Source organism: Amblyomma americanum, chromosome 3 (assembly GCF_052857255.1).
Source record: "Amblyomma americanum isolate KBUSLIRL-KWMA chromosome 3, ASM5285725v1, whole genome shotgun sequence".
Lineage (NCBI taxonomy): Eukaryota > Metazoa > Arthropoda > Arachnida > Ixodida > Ixodidae > Amblyomma > Amblyomma americanum.
The window spans coordinates 72,422,240-72,447,079 of NC_135499.1; the positions used below are offsets into that span (position 1 = coordinate 72,422,240).

Sequence of the window (24,840 nt, forward strand, 5' to 3'; positions counted from 1 at the left end):
AATTGAACTTGAAACAGTAAAAGCTCACTGCCTTTTTTGCACCTGAATAAAGTTTTGCTTCACTGAATACATTGTATTTTGACTTCCTCGAGTTGCGGCGCAATTAAAGCTCGACTGCTTTAGATTTTCTCGGGCGGTCGCTTATATCGAATTACCGCATGTAGCGAATTTTTTTGTCGTCCCGCTGAGTTCGTTATAACAAGGGATTACTGTATTTTATTATGAGACAAGGTTCACAGTAAAACGGTGACGAGAATATCACCTTTATTACAGCACTAGCCAGTTCTGAGGTGTCCTTAGCTGCGGCATCAATGTGAAGTTGTTATGCTTAGCAACGACTACGGCAGCCAGGGAGCGGCTCAATTCGTTTCCCGGCGCGTCCGTACTCGGCATCGTTGCTGAAAGCTCGGCTGACTCGCTGATTGGTTCAGCGATTATGACTCGCAGTCGCAATGCTGGAAAATCGAGCAGCGAGCGACTGGTCTGTGCCTCGCAAGTGTGAATGGGTCCATAGTCGGAGGGACGCTTCTTTTTTGCTTTTTTTTTGCACGTTTCAGCGTCAGAAGTGCTCTTTAGAGCGGTAAAACTTTGCTCGACGAATGCACCCCGTGGAATGCTACGGCGCAAGTCTGGCCATGTTCTTTAGGTCACTTTTCAGCATCCAAGAGACCGCGTTTTTCTGGCATCACAAAGCATCAGGAAAACTTTTTTTTCGTGCGGAGTCTACATCAGCGATGCGATTGTGACCAAGATTAACGGTTTGGGTGCACTGCACGATGGAATTTGACAGCTTCTGTTCGCTCCGCTGTAAACAGCTGGGGGCACTCGGCACTCGCTTGGTACCGTTACCAGGCAGGTCATCAGTCATGGGTTTGGCACTTTTGTGGCCTCTTCTGTGCCTCCGTATGCCGCTTCGCTCTAAGCTGGTCAAGCTCTTCGTGCACTTCGAAGTAATGCGGCTTAAAATGCATGCGTTTGGGTCGGGACCGGAAGAAATTTCAAATAAAGCGATATTTCAAGTAAAGCGATTTTGTTAGAACAAAGGATTATTATTATAAATTGGAAACATGGTTGCAGTGATTCACGTTTCAGTTAAAAAAAAAGACCTGCAACTAGGAAACTATATTTTATGAAGTAATAGTGTGTTGCACCAACTTATTTCATTGTCGTTTTTGTTTATCTTTGACAAATTCACTTTTTGGACAAATTGGCGTTTTTCTTTCTATCCTGGCAGATTTTTATCAACAAATGTTTGCTGTAGTGCATGTTGACTATGAGCTTGTAGTGATTGGAACAGGCATTAAACATCAAACTGCTCACAAGCGGTGCCAGCTTGCCTTCAGCATTTTTATTTGTCCTTGTTCTATTTACTTTTCATTTAAGATGAACTTTGCAGCAACCACGAATTGCAGTTCACATGACTGATGACCGTGAGTCATGTCAGCTTGCTGTATGATGATGTCATTTAACGCAGATGACAACCGTTGAGGTCTGACAGGGAGGTCTGAGTTGGCAGTTGGCAGTGTAAAAAAAGAAATGGCAGTCATGTGATCTTGTGCCTCTGCTGTGCAGCTAGACAGTGGGGCACCCTTTTAGAACTCATAGCCAGAGGGAAAGCAAAAAAAATAGAAAAACACCAAAACATAGCAGTCAGTGCTGAAGAAAGAGTGAGAAAAAAAGTTTGTGCAATGAAGGAAAGCTTGGTCAGTGTTGTTTCCCAGCAGGGTCATGCCAGTTTGTGCTGTCGTGCCGCTGTGAACTACAAAGCCTAGCTCTGACCACACCAGCCCTTGGGCTATCGATTGCTTTTGGTCATGCACAGTGCATTGCATGCTCTTGTACTGTTTTGCTGCAGGGCCATCGCAGGCGGTTTAATTCATTGTTTTCATACAGTATAGATACTTCGACACCTGACAGGCTCACATACTATTTTTCGGGAAACCTTTGGGATACCTGATCACACAAATAAGCTTCCGTTGTTCCTTCAAGTTGATGCTTAGGAGAGTCTGCTGAATACTGATTTTTTCCGTGTTCGGTATAATGTGGTCAAAGTTGACTGAGAGGTGGATCAAAAATGTCTGCTTGGATTGTGTTGGAAAGAGCATCGTTTTGCTAGCTGTAGTACCAAGGGTGAACATGCGTGTGGAAATGCACCATTTTGTAAATTTGACTCCATGCACATTCATGGTGGCGTTTGTTTTGTTGCAGCAAGTTTCAAATGCTTTACCTAGCAGCTGTTTTTGTCACGCGCTAGGCAGCCCGTGTACTTATGACAGACTGCATTTTCAGAGCGAGAGCTCTACTCCTTAAGGTACAACTTCCGATTTCAATGTGGATGACACAATAACCTTTTATGCCTTACAAGGTCGAACCGAACTTAACTGCATGGTGGTATCTCCCAAGCTGTGGTAGTATGACCACGTGATCATATCTCTATGACCATCGGGTACCTGGCCTTGACATTTGATTTGAGACAATGGGCATCGTATCGACAATGACCTTCAATGCCTCACAAGGTCAAGCTGACTTAACTGCTTGCTGGTATGATCATATGACTATGACTATTGGGTACCTAACTTTGACCTTGAGACTTGACTTTGACTTTTGATTTGAGACAGTGGAGACCGTGCTTAGCAGAGCTTTCACTCGTATTACTAGGCTCAAGCCACGTTGCACCCCAGCCATTTCTTTTCTGTCGTAAGCTGCATGTTTGTAGATTTTCAAATGAAGTGATTTACCATCCGCTGGTGGCGATCCCTTTAGGAGCCACCATCGCCCTCACTGAGTGGAGGACCAAGTTTCGACGCGAGATGAACCAGCTTGACAACGCGGCCCAGGCCAAAGGCGTCGATGCGCTTCTCAACTTTGAGACGGTGAGGGCGAGCATTGGCTAACTGGTCAGCAGGAAGGAAGCTACTCTTCAGCTTGCCTGCTTGACTGGTCCTCTGACTTGTTTTCGTCCTCAAGGCAGCTACGCTGTCTGCTGAATGCAGTGGATTCTCAGTGATACCAATCTGACAGGGTCGTGAAAAACATTTGTTTCATTTCTGAAAATTGTATAATCCAAAATAAATTAAAATTATATGCAGAAGCACAGGAAATGCATTCACACAGATCTGTTTTACAGCTGATGGTATTTATTTATGGCCATGTGCCACTGCTCACTGCTTGTAGAGTGTACTGTGGAACTGGCAATCACAACATAAGCTATGCACGGCCGTGCGCCGCCACTCACTGCTCGTGGAGAGTACTCTGCATGACTAACAATGTGTGGGCAGTACTTAATGAGCACTCAAGGGCGGGGTCATGGTTCATGCCTTCGTATCATCCGTAGTGGCGTAGGAGACTGTTTGGAACATCGAAATTCTGTACACAGTGCACTGTGGCCAGGGATTTTTACAAATTCGTATAATATCGAGATTCTGCTGTGTTATTTGGTAGCTGCTGATTGAGATGGGAAGTAGAATAAGGGTGAAATAAAAACACAGTCAGTGACCTCTTCATGAAACATTGAAATGATATTTCGGAATGCCAACCAGAAGCGTTTTTTTAGTAGGAGCTGCAAAAATGTCATGTCTAATTTTCTTGAATTGGGCCATGCACATGCTTTTATTTCATACCATAGCACTTTACTTGGCAGATTTCTGACAACTTCTAGACAGCTAGGATACAAGATGCACGCTTCTCTTCATGTGGCTATTGCACTCTTTCAATGTGGTGTTCATGAATGAACCATGTGGCCAGTTTCAAAAAAATGTTACTCCTGAACGAGGTACCAAGGCCTTTATTGACATCTTCTCTTCATGAGAATCTCGACAGGCATTCCTTGGCATATGAACAGCACCTTGTCTGGTTCTCACAGAATTCAGTCCACATTTGTGTTGACATTGGCAAGGAAGAAACATAAGAATTATACCTCCGGTCCGTTTACGGCAATGGCAAACTTAGTGGAGTCTTGTTTGCGGATGCTCCACCACTTTTCAATATTCTTTGTGGGGAATCCGCCGCTCTGTGGCGAACTGTCGCAGCATTTCTGCTCTGTGTTCCCCAGACCCAGCCCATTCGTATGTAAGCACATCCTTGCAGTTTTCCACCACTTCCCCCCTTTACCGTAAGGATGTCCGAATTCGTTGTTACATTCCTCCTTATGTCACGCCCTTGCAGGAACAGCTCAGTTGTATGTAAACACAATTTTTCTTTTTGTTTCTCCCCTTTGCATCAAGGTGCTGCTTAGAAGCCACCACGGCAGACGACTGCCGCTACATTCTGCTTCATTGTGTCGTGTGCCCCCACGTTCTGCCCAATACAGTCAAAACTCGATTTAACGAAGTGAAGAGCAACCATAAATTATTTCGTTGAACCGGGAAATTCGTAAGCTCTAGGAAGGCACTCTTCCGCCCTACAAGATCTAAAATCGTAACGTAGTGGCACCCAAAACCTACCGCGGCATCATATTTGCCAATACCAGCGCCTGCACATGCGAAAATTTCGCGAAGACAGCTCAAATCGCTTGTGCCTCAAAACACTGTCTGGTAAAATGGATTCGAAGCCAACGTGGGAAGTGCCTCCGACTGCAGAGTCCGTTATTCGTGCAGCGGCGCAGCTTGCAGTCCTGTCAAAGCAAAACCAGGGCCGTGACTTGCGCGCTTAGATGTTACTGCTGGCTTGCTGCCAACAATCTGCGAGACATCGTGGGCGAAATAAGTGAGAAATAACCTCTTTTTTGCTCATTTCTTCCAAGAAAAACTTCTTAAATTGGGTTTAGTGGTCGTTTGTTTCATTATATCGTGTTATTGAGAACACTGAAACCTATGGGTACTTGCCAGGGAATTAAAATTTGTTTGTTAGATCAGAAACTTCTTAAAATCGGGTTTTCTAAATCAAGTTTTAACTGTAGTGCATTTCCACATGTGCAGTTCATTGCTAAAAATATTATATAACCAGGAATTGTCAATTTTGGGTGTAGTAGCCAGAAAATCATGTTATCTAGGAATGTATTTAAATAGAAAAAAAATTGTTGGGGTTTTAATGTAGATAAACGAGAAGGGCTTGCAAAAGCATCTGAGGCAACACCACCTAAAAGGCAGCCAGGATCTTATCGGCAGCAACACGTGGAGAGGAAGGGGGTGCCGGTTCCGCACGTTGAAGGAGAGCAGCTACACAAGGCCTCTGCCACTGGCGCTCGCTCCGTCAATGGTCAAAGGTTGAGGCTTCACACATACCTTGGGGTTTTTTCAGCTTTGCTAGTGAAGTAGCGCTTTCGTACTAAAAAAAAAAATAGTGTAACTCTATGGGACATTTTTATTTCCCACGATTTTCAACTTATGAACTGCGAACGTTTCAACAAAGTTTTACTGTATTGCTGCATATAAGTCTTATGGTGAATGATGAGCGCAAACACTACGGAATCCACAAAGACCATAAGAACATCATGCACCAACTAGCCCCAGCCGACATTTTATTGATGCATATAAGTCAACTCCGATTATAAGTTGACCCCCCCAACTCTCAGACTTGTTGGCTGCAAAACAGTTGATTCTAAATATAAGTTAAGGTACCAATGCAGTCGTATGTGGCCTTGCTTAGTTTTTTTGGTGTAGCACTGGATTGTCACAAGCTACCAGGTGCAAATTTCTCATGCTACCATTCGCTTTCACCTACGAGGTACAGCAACAGCCGCTTCTTGAGTTGGCATCTGTGGGAAAGGGCTAAGAAGCCGACACAATATGAAGTCACTTGGAGGTTTGTGTACAGTAGTTTAATGAAAGTGTGAAAGGACGTGAAATTCGTTAAGGCATTTTTATTGTTATGCAAAAAATTGCAGCATTTATCTTGTTTTCAACACTGACCATTAGCATGCCTCACCCAGCCAGTCGGCAACCTTCTACATGGCTAGATAAAAGACAGTTTGTGGAGACTAGGTTAAATCTTGTGAATGCGGAAAAGTCAAACTTTGCAGCTGGCCCGTTTGTTTGGAGTTGCGATGCGTTATTCCCTTGTTACATGGATGTTTACAACTGCAGTTCAGTTAACTGTCACTTGAACTGAATGGCAGTTAGCGGTGTTACACAGCAATGCCAACTGATAATAGGGGCCACAGTTAACCGGTCAACCGGCATGATGACGGTCAGCAAACGCACCGCTTTGGTCAAACTGGCGGCATTTCCTACTGGGACCTGTGCTCAAATCATGCGAAAGGTTGCTGTATTAGCTATTATAAGTCCTAATCTACAACTTCCACTAATCGAATAAGTGTAAACGTGCAATCTCATGAAGCAGCAGTAGAAACACAACTGCTATGCAGTGAATCCAGATGTGCCTGTACTGGATTTGGATTGTCTTGTCCCTGTGTGGTGTTGATTTGTGGCATACTCGAAGTACAAAACTTGCAAATAATCAAATAAATTATAGTTCAATAAAATGAAGTTTGGAATCAGTGTTTAAAGTTTAAAATAAGATGAGACATTTTTTTTTTATTTATAGATCACCAGCATCTGTCATGGTCATCTCTCAGGGGGTGAACTGGCTTTTGCGTTACATGCCGTGTAATTGCAGCCAACTGCCGTTCAAATCATCATCAGTTGGAAAAGCAAACTGCCTGTGAAACAGGGGTACGAATCTGTCATGGAGCCACTTGTTTAGCGACCTGGCTGTCTGAATTTATGTGTTTAGAATTTTTTTGTCAGCTGCACCAACGGCTAGCTGAAAGATGTTGTCGGTATCTTGATTATATAGAGAGACTGAAGGTTACAAGCTCAAAACTGTTCTCTTCAGTTGTTCTTCGACCTTTGTGAAGGAGCACCTCTGTCTAGATACAAGTCCGCTTCAACTTCATTCCAAGGTCGCAGTGAAAACAGTGTTATTTCTTTCTCTTTCTTGATCTCAGGTCAAGTACTATAATGCTGAAGAATACGAAGTAGCTGGCTACAAGGAGTGCATCGAGAAGTACCAGGTGAGTGAACATACCCACATTTACCTTGCCATCAAGCGTTTAGTTAACAGCAAATAGTGTCTCACTCTATAATAAAGGTGTTTTAGACTGGAATGTACGCATTTACATACTCTAAGTGCAAGCATTTTGCAGGGCTTTATGCTGTCTGTCACATTTTCACTTTCTGAGGTCAGCGTATGCAAGCGGAGGAACAACGGTAACTTCAGCCATAGCGTGCCATCTGGATTCTAGAATGGGAACCATTTTTGACAACAAACCGATATTTCTCATTATGTCTAGGATCGGCAGAACTGTAAAGCAAAATTAAAAAGATAGCAAATTTATCACTCATGTATTTTGTTTCAGGTGAGATGACATGAAGCGAAGCTTGATGCTCCATTTGCAGCCAGTGAACATATTGAAAAATGCAGCAACAGTGATGAATTCACTCTAAAGCAAGTGGTCCTGCATTAAAATGTGCCACCATGTTGGAGACGCTATCTATCTATAAATAAATAAATAAATAAATAAGTAGAAAAGTTAGAATACTGTGTTGGTCAATCAATGAAGCTTCAGGTTGAAAATATTAAACTAAGTAGACTGGGCTTTTCGGCAGCTTCAAACCCGCATGCTGCCACGCAGCTTTTTGATCGCCCCACACGTAGCGCGAAGCCGAAACCGAGCACCGAGGTTTGGGAAGCATGACTCGCCATGTGGTTAAGCGAAAAGGAGAAGTTCCACTTTTAAAACAACGCCTTTGAAGTGCACAGTTGGCACGGCGATGGTGTGGCAGGATTACATGCTTATCATATTGCTCTTATCTGGTAATCTTTTTCTGCCCCCTTGAAAAAGAAGGGAGTCTTGAACCCTTCCCGTAATAATGTTGGTAGCAACTGCCATACTGGTATCTTAAGGCTCGTAGGCAGCCTTCCTATGAAGGTGAGTCACAGAAAAGCCATTTATTGAGGTACTTCTGTTTGTAAACTCCTACACAACTTTCTGTGTTCGATGGCAAGATGGGCGAGTTGGTGATAAATACTTCTGGGAAAATAGCGCAAAAGACGAGGACAGCAAGGAAAGAAAACAACAGGACCAACTCTGGTCCTGTTGTTTTCTTTCCTTGCTGTCCTCGTCTTTTGCGCTATTTTCCCAGAATGATTTCTGTGTAGTGTGGTTTTGTTCCCCCCGTTTTGTACTTTTCTTTTCCCCCTGTTTTGCGCCTGCAGAGTCAACCCTTATATTATATTTGGGTAATTATGGCATTCCCCCCTCTTGCCTCCAGAAGGAGTGTAAACCTTGGGGCCGCCTTAGTCTTTCATTTCACCCCTTGCATCGTTCCTTTTCAGCCCATTCAGTGCGCGTTGTCCCACACTTAACTTGATGGTCACTCGTGCTGCCACTCCGTACTGGGCTCATGCGAGGGAGAGCTCTCTCTTGGTGCCTTGTGCAGGTTGCAGAGTGGCGCAGCACCGCGTCCCTGAACCTGCTCAACTGCTGCCAGACACTGGTCATCGCACTGGGTGTGGCCGCGGGGGCACTGCTGTGCGCACACATGGTGGCCAACCACCAGTCGGGCCTCAAAGTGGGCGACTACGTCCTTTTCCTCACCTATGTCATGCAGCTGTACACACCACTCAACTTCTTGGGCACCTACTACAGGTGTGTGCATGTGGCCAACACCTCCGTTATGGGAACTACTTTGTGTATTCCAAGCGTGGAGCTTTAGGCTGTGTTTTAAAGTTGTAGGCTTCCAGCAGCACTTTTGTTTCTTTTTTTTACACTTTTTTGTTTACAGTAACACTTCTACAAGAAACTTTCTGCTGGGTAAAAAGGCCCAATGTGATGTTTGCAGTCGAGGTCACCTGTTATTGTAATTGAAATGATGTGTTTTTTTTTGGTAACGTTGTTTTTGCCTCGGGGCATAATGGGAGCTGCTAAGATGAAGGGGGGGGGGGGGGGGGGTTTAATGCAGAAGCTTTTGCACCTGTTCACTGCCATTGTTTAGCAGGCTTAATTGTACAAATGATCTTCCACGGGGAAGTCAATGATGCATCTACATTTGTGTGCTTCCAGGATGATTCAGCGTTCGTTCATAGATATGGAAAACATGTTTGAGCTCCTTGACACCAAGCCAGAGGTAAGTGCACTGTCCTTTTTTTTTTTGTACTCGGTAGTAGTAGAATATTACTTGTACTTTGCAGCGAGACCCTGCACAGGCACAGAAAATTAGAAATAATATAGTGAAACCTGCATATAACGAAATTAGAAAAAAGTCCGCAATTTTTTGTTTCATGCAGATTTTCGTTGCATGCAGTTTTCACGTGAGGACCCGAAAGGGCAATGCAGAATCGAAATCAGTATGAGAAATCAACCTAGGGGAAATCACTTTGCAATTGTTCATTGTAAACTCCTGTTACTTGAGAATATAAATGCGAAAAGCACTTCATGATCATGCTGATAATGCGACTGCAGCAGCAGCAGCCCCAGTCTCAGCTACAGCTCACATGAATCCACCACACCTGAGGTGGAGAGGGTGCAGGATGCGGGGAGTCTTCTTGGTCGCAGGCATCTGCCTCTTCTCATCGTCTCAGAAAATGTCCTCTTCGCCTCGCGTCATTGGCGCTCTCAGCCGTCTTGGCTCTAGACAGTGTTGGAATCACGTCAGCCCCCAAGTGACAGGCGACCGGCATGCACTGCATGTCCCATGCTTTTCTTTCTGCGTCCTATTGTTTTTCACTGCTTTTGAGCATGACTTGTTATAGTGCCGCATGGTGGGACGTTACAAAAGCGAAGGCTGCATATATATATAGCTGCTTTTACCACGTAGAGACGCCGAAAGCACTGGAGTGCGTTGCGTTCTGTCAACTCTGCTTTTGTCCGTTGTCCGTTGTGATCATAGACTTTCCTGTCATGGCAGGTCATGTTTTACCATCATCAAACTTTCATGTGGTTCGACCAAATTTCAAGTAATGCAGCTCAAACTAACAGACAGGTGGCACTGTGAGTTAGTTATATAAAGAAAGCTCACAATACATGCACTTCTTAGGGGGCAGCCATGGAAATTGAGAAACTTCATGATTTTGAGGAATTCTCTGCTTGGAGGTTTGTTACATCCAGGTTTAACTGTGTATACAGTTGGGCGTATTAATGCTTTGTACAGGTCTTTCAAATGACAAAAGCAGGCACCCTTCTCTACAGCAGTGTGATCGAGGCATACAGAACTTTTCTGTGGTTCCAGTACCTAAGTGCATTTGTGAAATGTTATGCTCTGAGAGGTGCATATCTCCTTTGACCCAGTGAGTTATGCCTTATTCACTCACAGCTTTCCTTGTTGTCAAAATGTACTGTATAGTCTGTGTAATTGGTTCAGAGTGAATGATGACGCATGTCTTCCCTCGTGTCTTGATTTTGCCTATCAAACCGTTGCCAATGGGACACCAGGAGCATTCATTAGCAGTGTGAGGATGCTGCCAAGCTTGTACACCCACAGCAGTGAGGCTGTGGAGAACATGCAGTGCTGGCTGCCACTTTATTTTTCAACGCTCATGTGCCGACTCATGTTTGTGAACAGTTATGCTTGCTTGAATTTTTGAGATCCACTTAAACTGTGTTTGCTAACACGCAGGCACGTCACCAGCAACAGCTTAGCTTTCGCAAATCACTTATCGCGATTGCAGATTGTCACATTCACATCAAATTTTGTGCCAATTGCTTTGTACCGTAATGTAAAATACTGTACATTGCCACGTATAAGTGTACCCCCCACGCACCAGTTTCATGGGATTGAATCAACGCATGCACAGTTCAAAGCAAAAGACACGCAACGATTTATTTACAAGGCCAGTAGTCGAAGTCCAAAAGTGATGAAATGGTGCCTGCATCCTGCCTTCCATACTTTCGTGCATCCGGCCAACTAGCAGCAGAGACAACTGTCAGTGACCCTGCAGTTTCAGATTCCAGCGTGATGCGTGCTCCGGAGGTTACTGGAAGGTTGTTCTAGCAGAGAAAACAACCGCCAGCGTGTGCAAGCTGGGTGAACGACATGCAATTTAAATTTTCGTAGTGAGACCGACCTGCACTAGAATCAATTATTTTTTATATTTTTTTTTCATACATAGAGCTTTATGCGTCCTGTCAGGTAAGGGCTGCTGGCACGAGGCATATACTACCCATGGCTCAGCCGAAGCTACCGTAGACCCCAGCAAATTGGTTGGCTTCATGTATAGGTTGATTCCTCAATTTCGGGTGGTCATTTCTGGAAAAAAATGTTGACTTATACGCGGCGATGTACGGTAGGTCACTAGCTTGAATTTAGTTGCCTTGTCAGCATATGAACTTTTTCACCTTCGATGGGCAGCAGAGCCAGATGAGCACTGGTTATTGAGGTTGTGCAAGCAGGATGATTTTACATGAAAGGTAAAAAAGGCGCCGTGTTGTAGAAAAGTCAGTGTCAGCTTTGTCGTTAGCATGACAGGAAAATCCGGACTTGTCAAAAAGGTGGCTGTTATAAGAGGCTGCCATAGATGGCGCCAGCCACACCAGCGGCGTATCAGAAACCCTTGGCTCTCGGTTTGCCAGGCGGATATGCTAGCGCTGCACCACGCAGGCACATTCGCAGGGCTTTATATGTATGCCGTGTGGTATTTTACTTTACAAATGTGTTAAAAGAGGAACCAATGCCGGTGTATGCATGGGCAAGAGAAACCACTGTCGTGTCGGCAATGTTTAAAGGTGCACTAAAGAGGATTCTGAGTTCATCTTTTTACCTCTGGAACTCTATCTGCACGCTCCAGGCATTCTTAGAAGCTTCGAATTATTGTCCTGTGCGGCTGATGCCCTATTAAATCGAACTAAATGTCCTGGCTCCCGCCTTTTTATTTTAACTCGCCTCCGAAAAGAGGGGTCAGCCAACGCGTAGAGCGCCTTTCAGCCAGTCCCGTGGCAGCTTGCTGCTCTGCCATCGGCGGAGTGATACGTAGCGACCGCTGAATGCAAAGATTCCACGTGTATTTTTATTTCCGTGGGCCTAATTTGTGGCTATGTAGTCTGCGACTGAAACTATTTACTCACGAAAACCTAGAAAACAAAATAAAAACGAAAGCAAAGCCTCTACGCGATTAGCTGGAAGGGACCCCATGCATTGGGTGACTCTTCCCCTTTTCGGAGGTGAGTTCAAAAAGAAAAAAAGAAAAGGTAGGAGCCGGGTCATTTAATTCGATTTAATAGGGACATCGGCCACACAGGATAATAATTCGAAGTTTCTAAGAAGGCTTGGAGAGTAGATCGAGTTCCCACCATAAAAAGACAATTTCAGTTTCCTCTTTAGTGCACCTTTAAGTGTTTCCCTATTTTTCAGCATTGTCTTCTTTTTTTTTGTTTGTATGTTGTGCTAGCAGAAATGTCTCGGCAGTTCATATCATTAAAGCTAGCTAGAATAGTAGAACTGGCAGCTTAAATAGTTTTTATTACTTTGCCTTAGCTTGCAATGGTTTGTCATGCTGCTGTTGCATCAGAGTTCATGTTGCATAGTTCATGTGATGGTTTGCTTCAAGATTGCATTATATAAAATTTTTTTCCATGTTAAACATAATTTCTATGGAAGTTTTCTGTTTGCTAGCTTTATGCATGTCTTGTTTTTGACCGTCTGCTTTTTTTTTTTGTGCCCTTTTTCTAAGGTTATAGATGCTGTGAATGCACCGAATTTGCAGCTAACCGATGGCGAGGTTCGGTTCAACAACGTCTCCTTCTCGTACAACCCTGAGTAAGCCACACAATCTGGTCATTTGATCGATGATACTGTCGGCACATGTTAATTATCTTCAGGAGAATAGCTGTTGCAGTTTATTACTACAACAGTCATCTGTATCTCAGGTTTCCTGGTTTTAGAGACTCCCATTAAGACGAACGTGGCTAAGATGAATTCTCGGATGAGACGAGCAATATGAGAACATTGAAATCAGTTTCTTATATGCTCGGGATAACAAAATCCTCTTAAGATGAGCTGTTTGCCGTGACCTTCGGTTATGACGAACTTAGCAGCAACCATGAACCATGACAACTCCTCGCAGTGGCACTCGTGGACCGTCTGCAAGGCACCCGAGGAAAGCCAGAGAAAAAAAAATTAAAGAAGGCTTCTTGGCAAGAAAACTACCCCACAGGAGAGCTTCCCCGCGTTTTCGCGTGAAGGTGCAGGAAAGCGCTCTTGCAGGTGTGGGTAGGGAAGGCAGAATTTGGTGCTGGCCTACCCGCTGCACAGCGATTTGACATTGTCAGATCCCGGCAGCGCGCAAACAAAAAGGCGCGTGGGTGCAGAGTGCACCTGTTATGTTGACTTGGTGCTTACACATTTAGGGCTGAGCTGGATTTTAAATTTTCACTGCGTTCAGAGGGTCAGATATCAGTGCCGCATCTATGTCGCCTGAAGTGAAAGGAAGACGTGAGCTGCACCTGCTCATTCATTTGAATATGCTCGCACTGCAGTGTTAGTGACATAAGAGTGAGACAAAGATGGCCATATGTATTCAGAGCCTGTACCACACGACTATAGCTAGGTGTCCACCTTTGGACGCTTGGAGCCACTGGGAAAGCAAAAAAGACAATGTGGTCACCGTGGAAGAGAAAGAAAAAGAGGTGGCAAAAAAAAAGACTATACCAATTCCAAAGTGCCTTTTTGCCAAGAAATGTGCTCATTGCAATTACTTTTGCGATGGAAGATGTCTTTGTTCTTTTCCTTTGGGGGATGTTGGGGTGTCCCTCAAATCCTTGTTGTACATGAATATCACTTTGTTCTTTACTTATGGACCACCTAGTAGTTTCTTACCGAACAACATAGAGTGCAGATTTCCATTGCTTTGTAAGTTACGGGCACAAGCAAGAAAAGGTACATGTTCACTACTTGATGTGCCAAGAACAGCGATTGTGGAAGGTATACCACTGATGCTTACATTTTCGTCACACCCAATGCTTGGGCGCTTATAAAATAAACATTTACAGTGAAAGCTTATTAATTCGAACTCTTCGAGCACTCCCACGAGCCTGCACCACCTTTTTGGTGATGTGGGGAGGGTAACTTAAAATAACATGTTGAGTAGTAAAACCTGATAAAGAGGGACTTCAGTGGACCGAAAGAAATGTCCAAGTTATCTGAAAGCCAAGTTATCAAACAGCCCTCTGCCGCTGAAAAAAAAAAAAAAAAAACTGCCGAAAATGCAGTGAAACCTTGTGAGGAGGCTCCATCACGCAAAGAGTGAACAGCCCATAATGGCCGGACAGTTTCAGCGTGCTAGAAGAACAACGAAGACATAAGAGGAGGGAATGTACGCTGGTGTCAGAATGGCGAGACTGTTCCTGCAAAGGAAAAGAAATGACCTGCAATGTGCCAGCCAGCTGGTGTATGAAAGCAGCACGCAGCTGGGTTCAGACAGCTGGCAAACGCGCAGCTGACAGCCACAGCTAGTGGCGAAACTCAGAAACTAAAACCACATGGCCGTCCTGTTTTTTGGCCTAGCAGAAGGCGCCCCCCATATCGTCGTCACACCTGCTATCACCCGCACGTCAGAGGTGCACGGGCTGCAGTGCATCATCCAACAGGAGCGATTTTTACCCTTTCCCTGGTAGCGGTACCTCAACTCTGCCTTCAGGAGCCCCAGGCAAAATTCCGCAAATGGTCTTTCAAGTTCATCATAGTGCACCATTTGTTCAAGCAGGATGGCAGAGCTCATGCTAGAATATTTGAGAAAGCGACAGGATGAGTGCCATTAGGTGCGGGCATTGAGCATGCAGGACAATCCACTGTGTGGTGAAAGGCTGAAGTAGACGACAACAGAGGTGAGCGCTGCAATAGGGGTCTGACAGGGGTCGTCTTCTACTTCTCTCGCAGTGCTCATCTCTGTTATCTTCTATTGCTGTGCTGTGCCATGCCATCCACAATGAACTATTACTGAAACTTGCCCAGCTATCCATCCTTCATGTAACACAAAATGAAAGGATAAAACAAAAAAATCTCATGCTATAGTGTTGCAGTTGTTCAAAGCAGGTGATGGGCCATCTTGTTTTGAAGTGTGACATGTGGGAAAGCCCACTTGCAGAATTTAGCATGAGGTTCAAGGTTTGCAGCGTCTGAATGTGACCGATTCACGCAGTTAATTGCGAAGATGGCAGATAGGATACCTTTGTACTGTTTTCCTGGCACTTTAATCGCGATCATTGGGTAATTGCCCGATACTGTGGTTTCACCACAGTCGGATTTGTGAAAGTCAGCTGCCATTGAATATTCAGAAATTCTCAAATATTGATTTCTCGAATTGAATATGAAGACATATTTTATTCATATTCAAAATTTGGAATCTTTGCACATCCTTGTCTTAAGCCTACTAGTTTAACTGCACATTTGTGACACTATGATTGATTACCTATTCTCTCAAAGTTTTTTAATGCAGATGTTGGTGCCAGGAATCACCAGGGGTGATGTTTTGTATGTATATTATGTGTTGTAAAGAGGCAAAGCAAACAATAAATGTGGTAGGACACAATCTTTGTTAGCACAGCGCAGCTCAGTAGTCCAGCGTTCGTGAGCGCAAAACTTAACTTCGTCAGCTTCGTCTTCTGTCTTGCTTTTTCTGCTTCGTCGGCACTGGCCGCTTTAATCTCCGCTTTTGTGAGTGCACGGCTTGCATAGGCAACGACGTACTCATTGAAGCCAGGTTTCCGCTGAGCAAGAACGGCGCCCAAACTGTTCCCGCCACTGTCGTCTGTTCCGGTCCCGTGCGACAGCGCGACCCTGCGCTCTTCAGCGGCATGGACGATACCGACATAGAAGACTGGCTTGCCTCCTACGAATGCATGAACACCTACAACAAATGGGATGACATCGTTATACCGACATAGAAGACTGGCTTGCCTCCTACGAATGCATGAACACCTACAACAAATGGGATGACATCGTTAAGCTCATGAACACCATCTTTTATCTGACCGACGTCACCAACTTGTGGTTTCGCAACCACGAAGCCGATTTTTCTACCTGGGCGGCCCTTTAAACCAGCCTGGCCAACGTCTTCGGCCGCCCCGCTGTCCAAAAACACGCTGAACAACGGTTGCGCTGTCGGACCCAGCAGAACTGCGAAAATTTCACAAGCTATATCGAGAATGTCTTTGATTTATGCGAGCCACTGAATCCATCCATGAGTGACGCTGACAAAATCATACACATTCCTAAAGGGATTGAGGACGACGCATTTCAGATAGTGTCCAAAAATTCTCAAACCGTCTTCGACGTCGTTTCTTTGTGTCAGATCTATGACGAGCTCCGAAAACAGCGTCTTGTTACCCACTGTACCATTTGCCCGGACACACTTTCGAGCTTGGCTGTAGGCTCCTTCAGCACATCCAGCAGTTTGTGCGGGAGGAGGTCGCCCGCCAGTTATCGTTGGTTACCTGCCCACCCACCCCAACGCCATCGCTGTTGCCTTCGATACAGCGTGTCATACAGGAGCAGGTTGCAGAGGTCCTGCCGCCCGCTAATCCACCCCCTCTGGTGGTCACTGCTCCGCTGACATAAGCTGTCGTCCGGCCGTGACCTCAGCCGGTTGTTCCTGCTTATGCAGCACTTGACACTGTCTTCCCTCAGCCGCAACTCGCCCCTACACTGCCACTCACTCACCAGCCTCTACCCCGCACCTTCACCAAGTGTAAAGAGGCAAAGCAAACAATAAATGTGGACGGCCACAATCTTAGTTAGCACACCGCAGCTCAGTAGTCAAGCGTTCGTGAGCGCCAAAACTGAACTTCGTCAGCTTCGTCTTCCGTCTGCTTTTTCTGCTTCATTGGCACTGGCCGCTGGGGCAACAAACCGCAATTGACTGTCTTACAGTGTTTTATTATATATTATATTAGATGTTTTATTATGATATTATATAGTTTATTATAGGCTCAATCTTTGAAGGGTAAGCTTCTGCAGTGAAGCCATTCAATGATGAGAGTTTCATAATTGCCATTAGGTTGTGTGCTTCAAGACTGAGTGTTCTGATTAGCCCATAATTCAGAGCCCTGCTTCATCATGTCACCTGTGTTTCAAAACATGTTGTTTAAGGCTAATTGACAGTACTAGTCACCGCCGTGAGAACAGATCCTTGGGGCCATTTTTTTGCCGATAGGTGGCTCTCGGGGGACTGCTAATTACCAAGTAGCAGCTTCATGAGGTGGCCCATTTTTTTCAGCAGAATTTCAGTACTAGCGTAATTGAAGAACGCTACTGCTCTGTGCTCATGCTTGCGTTCAATCTTGCAGGCGGCCAATACTCAAAAACGTCAGCTTTGTGGTTCCTGCAGGTCGAACCGTCGCCCTGGTAAGTCGCACTCCTGCTAACAGCGATGGGAGGCGGAAAGGAGAAGTCTTTTTACTGCACTTTTGTTCACTGCCTATGTACCAGTGGGCCCTACTGAGGGTCATATTTCAAGGTTGCAGCAACAGTTCATTGCCTGTGATATGCAGAAATGAGTGTGCACTAGGGTCACTTTGCCTGTCTGTGCCTTGACCCTTTAATGCCAAAATTATGAAGAAAAAAACCTTCACCTCTACAATATGCTCACTATAATACACACACTCAAAAGCTATTATCAAAGCTTTGTTCGCCGCTGAAATTTCCAACGTCGGCATGTCGCCACTTGGCAAGAGTTAGCATTTGTTCCATTTCTGCTGCTAGTTCAAGTTGTGTGCAAGAAGAAATCAAAAGAGACAGTAAATGATTTTTTATCCAACAAATGTCTTCCTATTTTCCCAGCAAAACTTTCCAGAAAATGGCAGACGAGGATTTGTTGGATGCTGTCTGGAAGTCGCACATTAGCACTGCCTTTTCCTATATACACCTTGCTCACAGTGATGCCAAATATCCTGACCAGAAAACATTGCATACTGAAAACATATTGACATCAAGCTTTGTATGCTGCTGCATGTACTGTATCTTCCAGTCTATAAGGCACACCTGTTTAAAGTTGCACTCTCTTGTGAACAGCAGTTTTTTCGAAAAAAAAAATTGTGCATAAGGTGCACCTCTGTAGAAGACGAACCTGTTCATTCGGCAAGCATTACAAAAACACCGGAGATCCCTTTGTCAGAGAGTGGGACAAAAATGCACTTTTCTGGCAGCTGCCATGCATAGATGATCCTTGGCCTCTGACAAGCATGTTTTCTTTTTGCGACCTGCCTTTTTTTGTTGCCTTCAATGACCAGAATGCCCTCGTAGGTTTGTTTTAGAGCCAGATAATTTTTTTCACTCACGTTGAACTGTCTCCGAGCTGTCCAGTTCCCATTCTCTGGCACATATTCAATGTCATGCAGTTTGAATTTCTCGTCTTAGCTTCTTCGCCGCCCAGGTAGCATCATGTTGAGCAACAGTGCATGGCACATGCGAATTCATAGCATGCAGCACTGAAATCTAGACTTTCAAGAATATGGCTTAGTGCCGCCACCGCATCCAGTCCAGTTCTGACTAGATTATGTGATTCTACCCATAGGATAACATTTTTTTTTAAATTTGTAGCATAGTACAATCCACATTTCGCTCTGTGATCCGCTTTGGCAGGGAGCTATCTGCACTTGCACAGATGGCCCCAAGGAGCGCACACCTGCCACTGCACAGGTGCAGCTGGGTCTCTGCAGAAGCGGATTTTGGTGTGATGGTAAAATTAGTGTGACGGTAAAACTCTCTGGTACCGATGTTTTTCTCTTTCACGCATTGATTATCTTTTCAAACATAGTCACTAGGCAGTGGGCACTGCAAAAGATGCCATGCCGTGGCACGTCATTCTTTGCCATACATATGTTGCACCATTGTATAAGATGCACCAATGAAAAAACCAGGGAAAAATTTGAATAATGCTCCGATAAATGCAGTAGTAATGAGTACAGGGCATGCAAACTGTACATCATGAATTCATGATACTGGGCAGTAGAGGGTTAAGGAGGTTTTTCTTTTTTTTTTCTAATAATAGTGCACACAACCTTAGGTCCAGCAAGACTAGAGAAGGTACTATAGCCTTTTGTGCTTAAAATAATCTATTGCAGCGAAAGCTTCACTACGCCAGGTTTTCAAGAGGGTAGTGTAGTTCTGTTTATGAACTTGAAAAGCTTTAGAAGTCGAACTGTAGAGCAAAGTCATGTAGGCCACGGTGGCGCATATATGCCAAACCAAGATGGTGGGCTGCCCCTCAAATCTCTCAGAAGTCAAGCTCGAAGGTTGAAGAGCTGGGACAACTTGCAATGCTGTATGACGGTGACATCATATAAAAGGATTTTTAGTAAACAAGCATATCAGTCATGGAGATAGATACTCTGCATGACAACTGGGGCAGAGCCACCGTCAGTGACGTCAATGGAGAGCTGAATATATATACCAACGCCGAGCCGGCGGGAGTAGAAACTGGTTTTGCGATGGAGGAGGAAGAACGTCCTGCCGTGACAGTGCATCGGAAAGCGAAGCATCAATGTTTCAATGAGGCTAGGAAGAAACGCAGTGCCGAAGAGACAGAAGAATAACGTGCGACACGCGTCGAGAAACGACGGAAGAGTGCTACTGCGAAGAAACAGCAGAAAGTACTTCAGGCGGTACGTCTAACCAGCGACGCAGAGTCGGAGGTTTCTTTCGCTTCTCACCAGGTTTAACCAAAACTAAACCACAGCCAATTTTTACTCCACTGTTTCTCACAAACCATTTTGTTCGTGTCTCCATAGGCTGTGACTTCAGAAGTTAACCCCTAAAAGCAGCCTCTAGTGACAAGTGTGCACGGAACTCGGATGCATTCTCTTCTTCACCATGTGCTATGAATCAGAGCCACCACCAGGCACGAACTCGGAGCAGTGTTTTTTTTTTTTTTTGACAAAATCAAATAGTTGTTGCCCGCTTCAGTTACCATATGAAATTAGCCTGCCTATAGAAGTTTGCTGTTTATTGCTATTCAGGGACACGAAGTCACACGATGAGGATTTGTCAGGGGTTATTTTTGTGCACCATGCAACCACACAACTTTACAGATGCCTTAGCTGTAGCTGAACGCATTCAGTACACCGTACATACACTAATATTAAGTGGGGAAGTTGGGGGGGTGGGGGAGTTTGTGGCCTCACGGAAATAAAAAAAATTATGTTTATGTCACAATCTTGGCCTGCTCAAACCAGCCACAGCAGAGAGCTTGGAAAAAACAGAAACAGCACATAAAAATACGAAAGCTGCAAGTACATCAATATTATTTGAGAAGCAGCACTTCAGAAATGCCTGCGATGTCATCAGGTGTAACAGAGCCTTTCAGTACCTTCTCCTCAGAGTCCCAGGTCACCTTCTCTCTACTTTCTTTGCCACATACAATGCCCATACTAGCTGTGCTTCCCCCGAGAGTGCCGTAAAGCTGGCTTCTTCTGTCAGCTCACACTTCTGGTGGTGAAGGCCGCTGTAGCTGTCTCAAGGAGCAGTGAGAAAAAAATAGATATTGTAGAATTAAAAATTCATATCTTGTTTTTGAATGCAACGTGAGGTCTGCTCTGAAACTGATGAACAGAGCAAAAAAAATTATTGTCATTTTTGTGTAGATACTGTAGTTTTACTGAATGTTTCTGTGTGAGCTGACGTTTTATTTTGTTTTGATGCATTTACAGCATCATAAAAGTGTCTTGGTGAGCATAAAAAGCAGGTGCAGTAAAACCTTGTTAATTCGGACTTCAAGGGAGCGGAAAACCTTGTTAAGTCGGACTTCAAGGGAGCGGAAAAACGTCCAAATTACTAATTATCGAATGGCCCTTTAAAAACAGCTAAAAACTGTTCGCGTGAAAGTCAAATTTATTTGGTAAAAAGGTGGATAATGGTCTCCTTTAAAAAAAAAACTATGCGATAACGCCAATTTTTCATAGTTCCATCAAATGCTTTAATTTGTGCACACTGTCCTGAAGTGTCGGAAGCAGACAATTGTGTTGAGAATTTTGTATAGTTTTCAATACATCCATGATGGAGTAGGTACATTTGCCAACATTTCCTCCAGTGCTTTATGCAAAAAGAACAAGAGGAAGCTAAGCAGCTTCTTTAAATTTCACGTGTCATCTTTTTCGGGGCATTGCGGTTTGGGCAAATATGTGTCCACGTGCTGTCCCAGGTTGGTCCATCAGGTGCCGGCAAGAGCACCATCGTGCGGCTGCTGTTCCGGTTGTATGACGTCCAAGAGGGCAGCATCACCATTGACGACCAGGACGTCAGTAGGGTCAGTGGCCGCATGTCTTGTCTGAGAGGCAACATTGCAAATGCTCTTGCACGATTTGTGTCATCCGAGCAGTATAGCCAACAGCCTGTCAACAGCATTTGAATGAATCAGTGAAGCCAGCCGCCCACTCCCTCTTGCCTTTTCAAAAATGCACCCTTTCTTCAAGCCCCTAACGTGATGTCCAAATCTGTGCTTGTCTATGGGGCACGGAGCTCCTCCTAGTACTTACGCTACAAAGTAGTGATGATGAGGCAGTAGTAACAGATTAACAAAGCAATGGTAGTACTGTGAGCGCTTGCGCATACCGAGAGTTTCTGGTGGTCCATGGCTCCATTGGCTTTTCCAGGTGGGCCATAATTAATTTCATAACTTGCTTAAATTAAGTCTAGTAGTATCAGTAAGGTCCTTAAGATCCATAGTGTCCCTTCATTTTCTTTTCTGCTATCAGCAGACATTTTAGCACATATTTGTTGCGAGAATAGCACAAGAGCGCCTAATGTACACAGTAGGAATTCATTCAATATGTAGATGACGTGCAAAATCAGTAGATGTGTGAGAATATTGAAATTTTCGAATACGAATCAAATGCGAATATGAAGAAAAAAATAGCTTCGAGTATCGAATCGAATACTGAATGTCTTTTCAGCAAAAAAAGAATTATTTCAGAGAAAGATAAACACGTCAATGTTGTTGCCCTTACTTTTTTTATTTTTCAAGATAGTGTAGGACTTTGCAACTGGAATAAGCTAAGCTAGACTGACTCAGCATCATATAAAAAAAGCATGATGCGGACAAAATATATACTACTTGATTAGACAGCGTAACAGTATGAATCCATGAAATGACAAATGTTTGGCAACTAAAAATAACGTGATGGCTAGTAAAACTTCTTAATTCAGATTTCAAGGGACCAGAAGAAATGCCTGGATTATCCGAACGTCGATTTATGAAATTCCCCGCTTCCCTGAAATAAAAGAATTGAAAATGCGAAAATGTGGTGAAGCCTAATGAGGAGGCTCCATATAAGCGATATAAGCGAGGAGTATCGCACATTGGCGTTAGAACGCCAAGATTGCTTTTAAAAAGAAAGACGAAGTGACCAGCGATGCGCCAGTCGGCGTCTGAAAGCGGCGCAGAGCTGGGTTCAGACGGCCGGAAAACTTGCTGGCCGACAGCTGCCATCACCGGGGGCTAGCAGCGAACCTCAAAAACGGAAACAACATGCACAGATTATTTATGGCCTAGCGAGAGGAGCCCTCCAGTAGTCGTCACGCCTGCCATTACGCGCATTTAAGAGGTTCACAGGTTTTAATGCACCATGCAACAGGTAGGATTTTTACACGATCGCTTGCCCTGCTGTGACGTCTCAACTCGTCCCTTCAGGAGCCTCATGCTGCAAAGTTCCGCAAGTGGGCTTTCTGCATATCACATTTGACCAAAACAAGATGGTGGATCTCATGCTAGCTGAGTTATGAAAGCGACAAGACGAATGCCACGGGTGTGGGCGTTAAGTATGTAACATATTATGGAAGGATCAAAGTTGAACAGCGTGCTTTCGCATTGTGATTGTTCGAAACGGGTGGTGGGCCATGTTGTTCAAACACATCAAGTGTCGTATGTGGGAAAGCCCACGCTGGAGAATAAATTTAAGAGGACACCTTTGTATTGCTTTCCTGGCACTTTAAACTTGATCATTGAATAATTTGCCTAGATATTCTGGTTTTCCATGTTCAAATCTCTGAAAGTTAGGACGATGTACAATTGCTGGCGAATATTTGGAAATTCTCAAATATAATTTTGTTGAATACGAATAGAAAATAAATGTCAGACAAATTCAATTCATATTTGAAATTTCGAATATTCACACACCCTTCAAAATCAGTTAAATAAAACATGCACTGAAAATTTTAGCTAAATGTACTCCTATTTGAGTAACGTTTAGCTGTTAGAAGTATCTGCTTGCAATCTTACTCAATTGATATGTGCTGAAAAAAGTAATATTCATTTAGTTCAATGAAGTAAAATGACACAAAAGTGAGATAGAGGGGTGCACCATTTTATATGTTTTCTGGACTTGTATCCATCTTTTGTACCATTTTCCTACGTTGGTATAATAGATCAACCAGCCTAAATAAAACTTCAAACAGGTTCATTTTGGGCTTTGCTGCAAAAGCGAGCGATGTTCAGAACTGCCCACCAGAGCTTCAGCTCGCACAAATGCCTTCAAGAGAACTCTTCTTCATCACTTCACGTAGCTGCACTGCATTACGTAGTTTGTCTTTGTAGTTTTTCTCTTACTCCTGGCTGTAACGCTGCGGGCCTGTGGTGAGTGCCGTCGCATGCTCGCCATGCATGCAGGTGAAGCAGAAGTCCCTGCGCCAGGTGATTGGCGTGGTGCCCCAAGACACGGTGCTGTTCAACAACACCATCAGGTTAGTCGTCTGCCATGTAGCAGAAGCTTCCTGTATTTCAACACGTTTCATGTTTGACAGCCAGATTATTCGCTGAAATCTTTTTGCCTGCATGCAGCTCGAAGTTAAAAAAAAAGGAAATGATGTGATATACACTAAACTTCACGGGAGCTCGTGGCTAAATAAAAATTAATCCCCTCACCTTTGCTGCTCCCTGCAATACAACTGAACAGTTGCAGATTCGATGTGTTGCAATGTGCCTGTATTTATCAGACACCCTTACATATTTGTACTGTAAACGCTCGTAATTAAGATTTCATGGGACGAGTGAAAATGCCCGAATTGACATGACATGAATGTCGAATTATCGGGGGACTGAAAAAAAAAATGCAGGTCCAGTTATGGGGGGGACCGAAAAAAAATACAGGATTGCACTTGTCTGCTTACCCGCCGCAATGGCTCAGTGGTTAGGGCACCCAGCTACTGATCCGGAGTTCCTGGGTTTGAACCGGACGGGGGTCGGCCGCATTTTGATGGAAGAAAGCTAAGTCCGTGTGCTGTGGGGATACTTTTTGCTGACACGACATAACCATATAATGCGTTTTCATTTAAAAAACAACGAAATGTCTCATATCAGCATGCATTTATTTTTTAAAGTTAAAAATTCTTGAAGCATTGACTGCTTCATGTGAGAAATCTGCATGGCAACAGCTATTTTTCGCAGTTCCACCAAATGGTGCAGTGCACGTACGCTATCAATGGAACCAATACATAATTACGTATGTCCTCTAGGACAGTCACTGCATCAGTAGCCTAACCCCCTGCTCCTGTACACATGCACACTGTGAAAAAAAAAACACTCTGCATATGTGCACAGGACATGGTGTGAAATGATGACAGGCTCTGCTACAACACAAAGAACGCTGACAGCATGGTCTGCAGCGTGCATGTAACAAAAACAAAAGCGAAAATGGTGGAGCACAGCACAGAACAAACAAAAAAAAAATATCCCATCATACCTTCTTGCCTGGTGATCATAAGCATGAGTACGGAACCTTTGGATGTCATTTGGAGACCAGCTTCACTCGTGCCATAGTCACTCACACATCATCATCATGCCATCTCCGGCGCCCTGGGCACATGCGAGCTCCACCAACTGTCTAAATTCCTCATAATTAACGATAGTTTCACAACATAGAATGGTACATGTGTTTGACAGTCCCGGACGGTGTATGCAAATTATATCCAGTTTTCT

General features: G+C 44.2%; 1 protein-coding gene across 2 annotated transcripts in view; it reads left to right on the top strand.

Annotated features, from left to right (window-relative positions):
• Window positions 1-24,840, top strand: part of Hmt-1 (ABC transporter ATP-binding protein/permease Hmt-1) — a 76,173-nt gene that overhangs the window by 36,304 nt on the left and 15,029 nt on the right. For both annotated transcript variants that reach the window (XM_077657474.1, XM_077657473.1), the window contains 8 exons: window positions 2,764-2,873; window positions 6,887-6,952; window positions 8,382-8,590; window positions 9,005-9,068; window positions 12,607-12,692; window positions 17,219-17,276; window positions 21,070-21,174; window positions 23,533-23,606. In XM_077657474.1, the coding sequence (XP_077513600.1) occupies window positions 2,764-2,873; window positions 6,887-6,952; window positions 8,382-8,590; window positions 9,005-9,068; window positions 12,607-12,692; window positions 17,219-17,276; window positions 21,070-21,174; window positions 23,533-23,606 (772 nt within the window). The remainder of the gene's footprint in view (window positions 1-2,763; window positions 2,874-6,886; window positions 6,953-8,381; window positions 8,591-9,004; window positions 9,069-12,606; window positions 12,693-17,218; window positions 17,277-21,069; window positions 21,175-23,532; window positions 23,607-24,840) is intronic.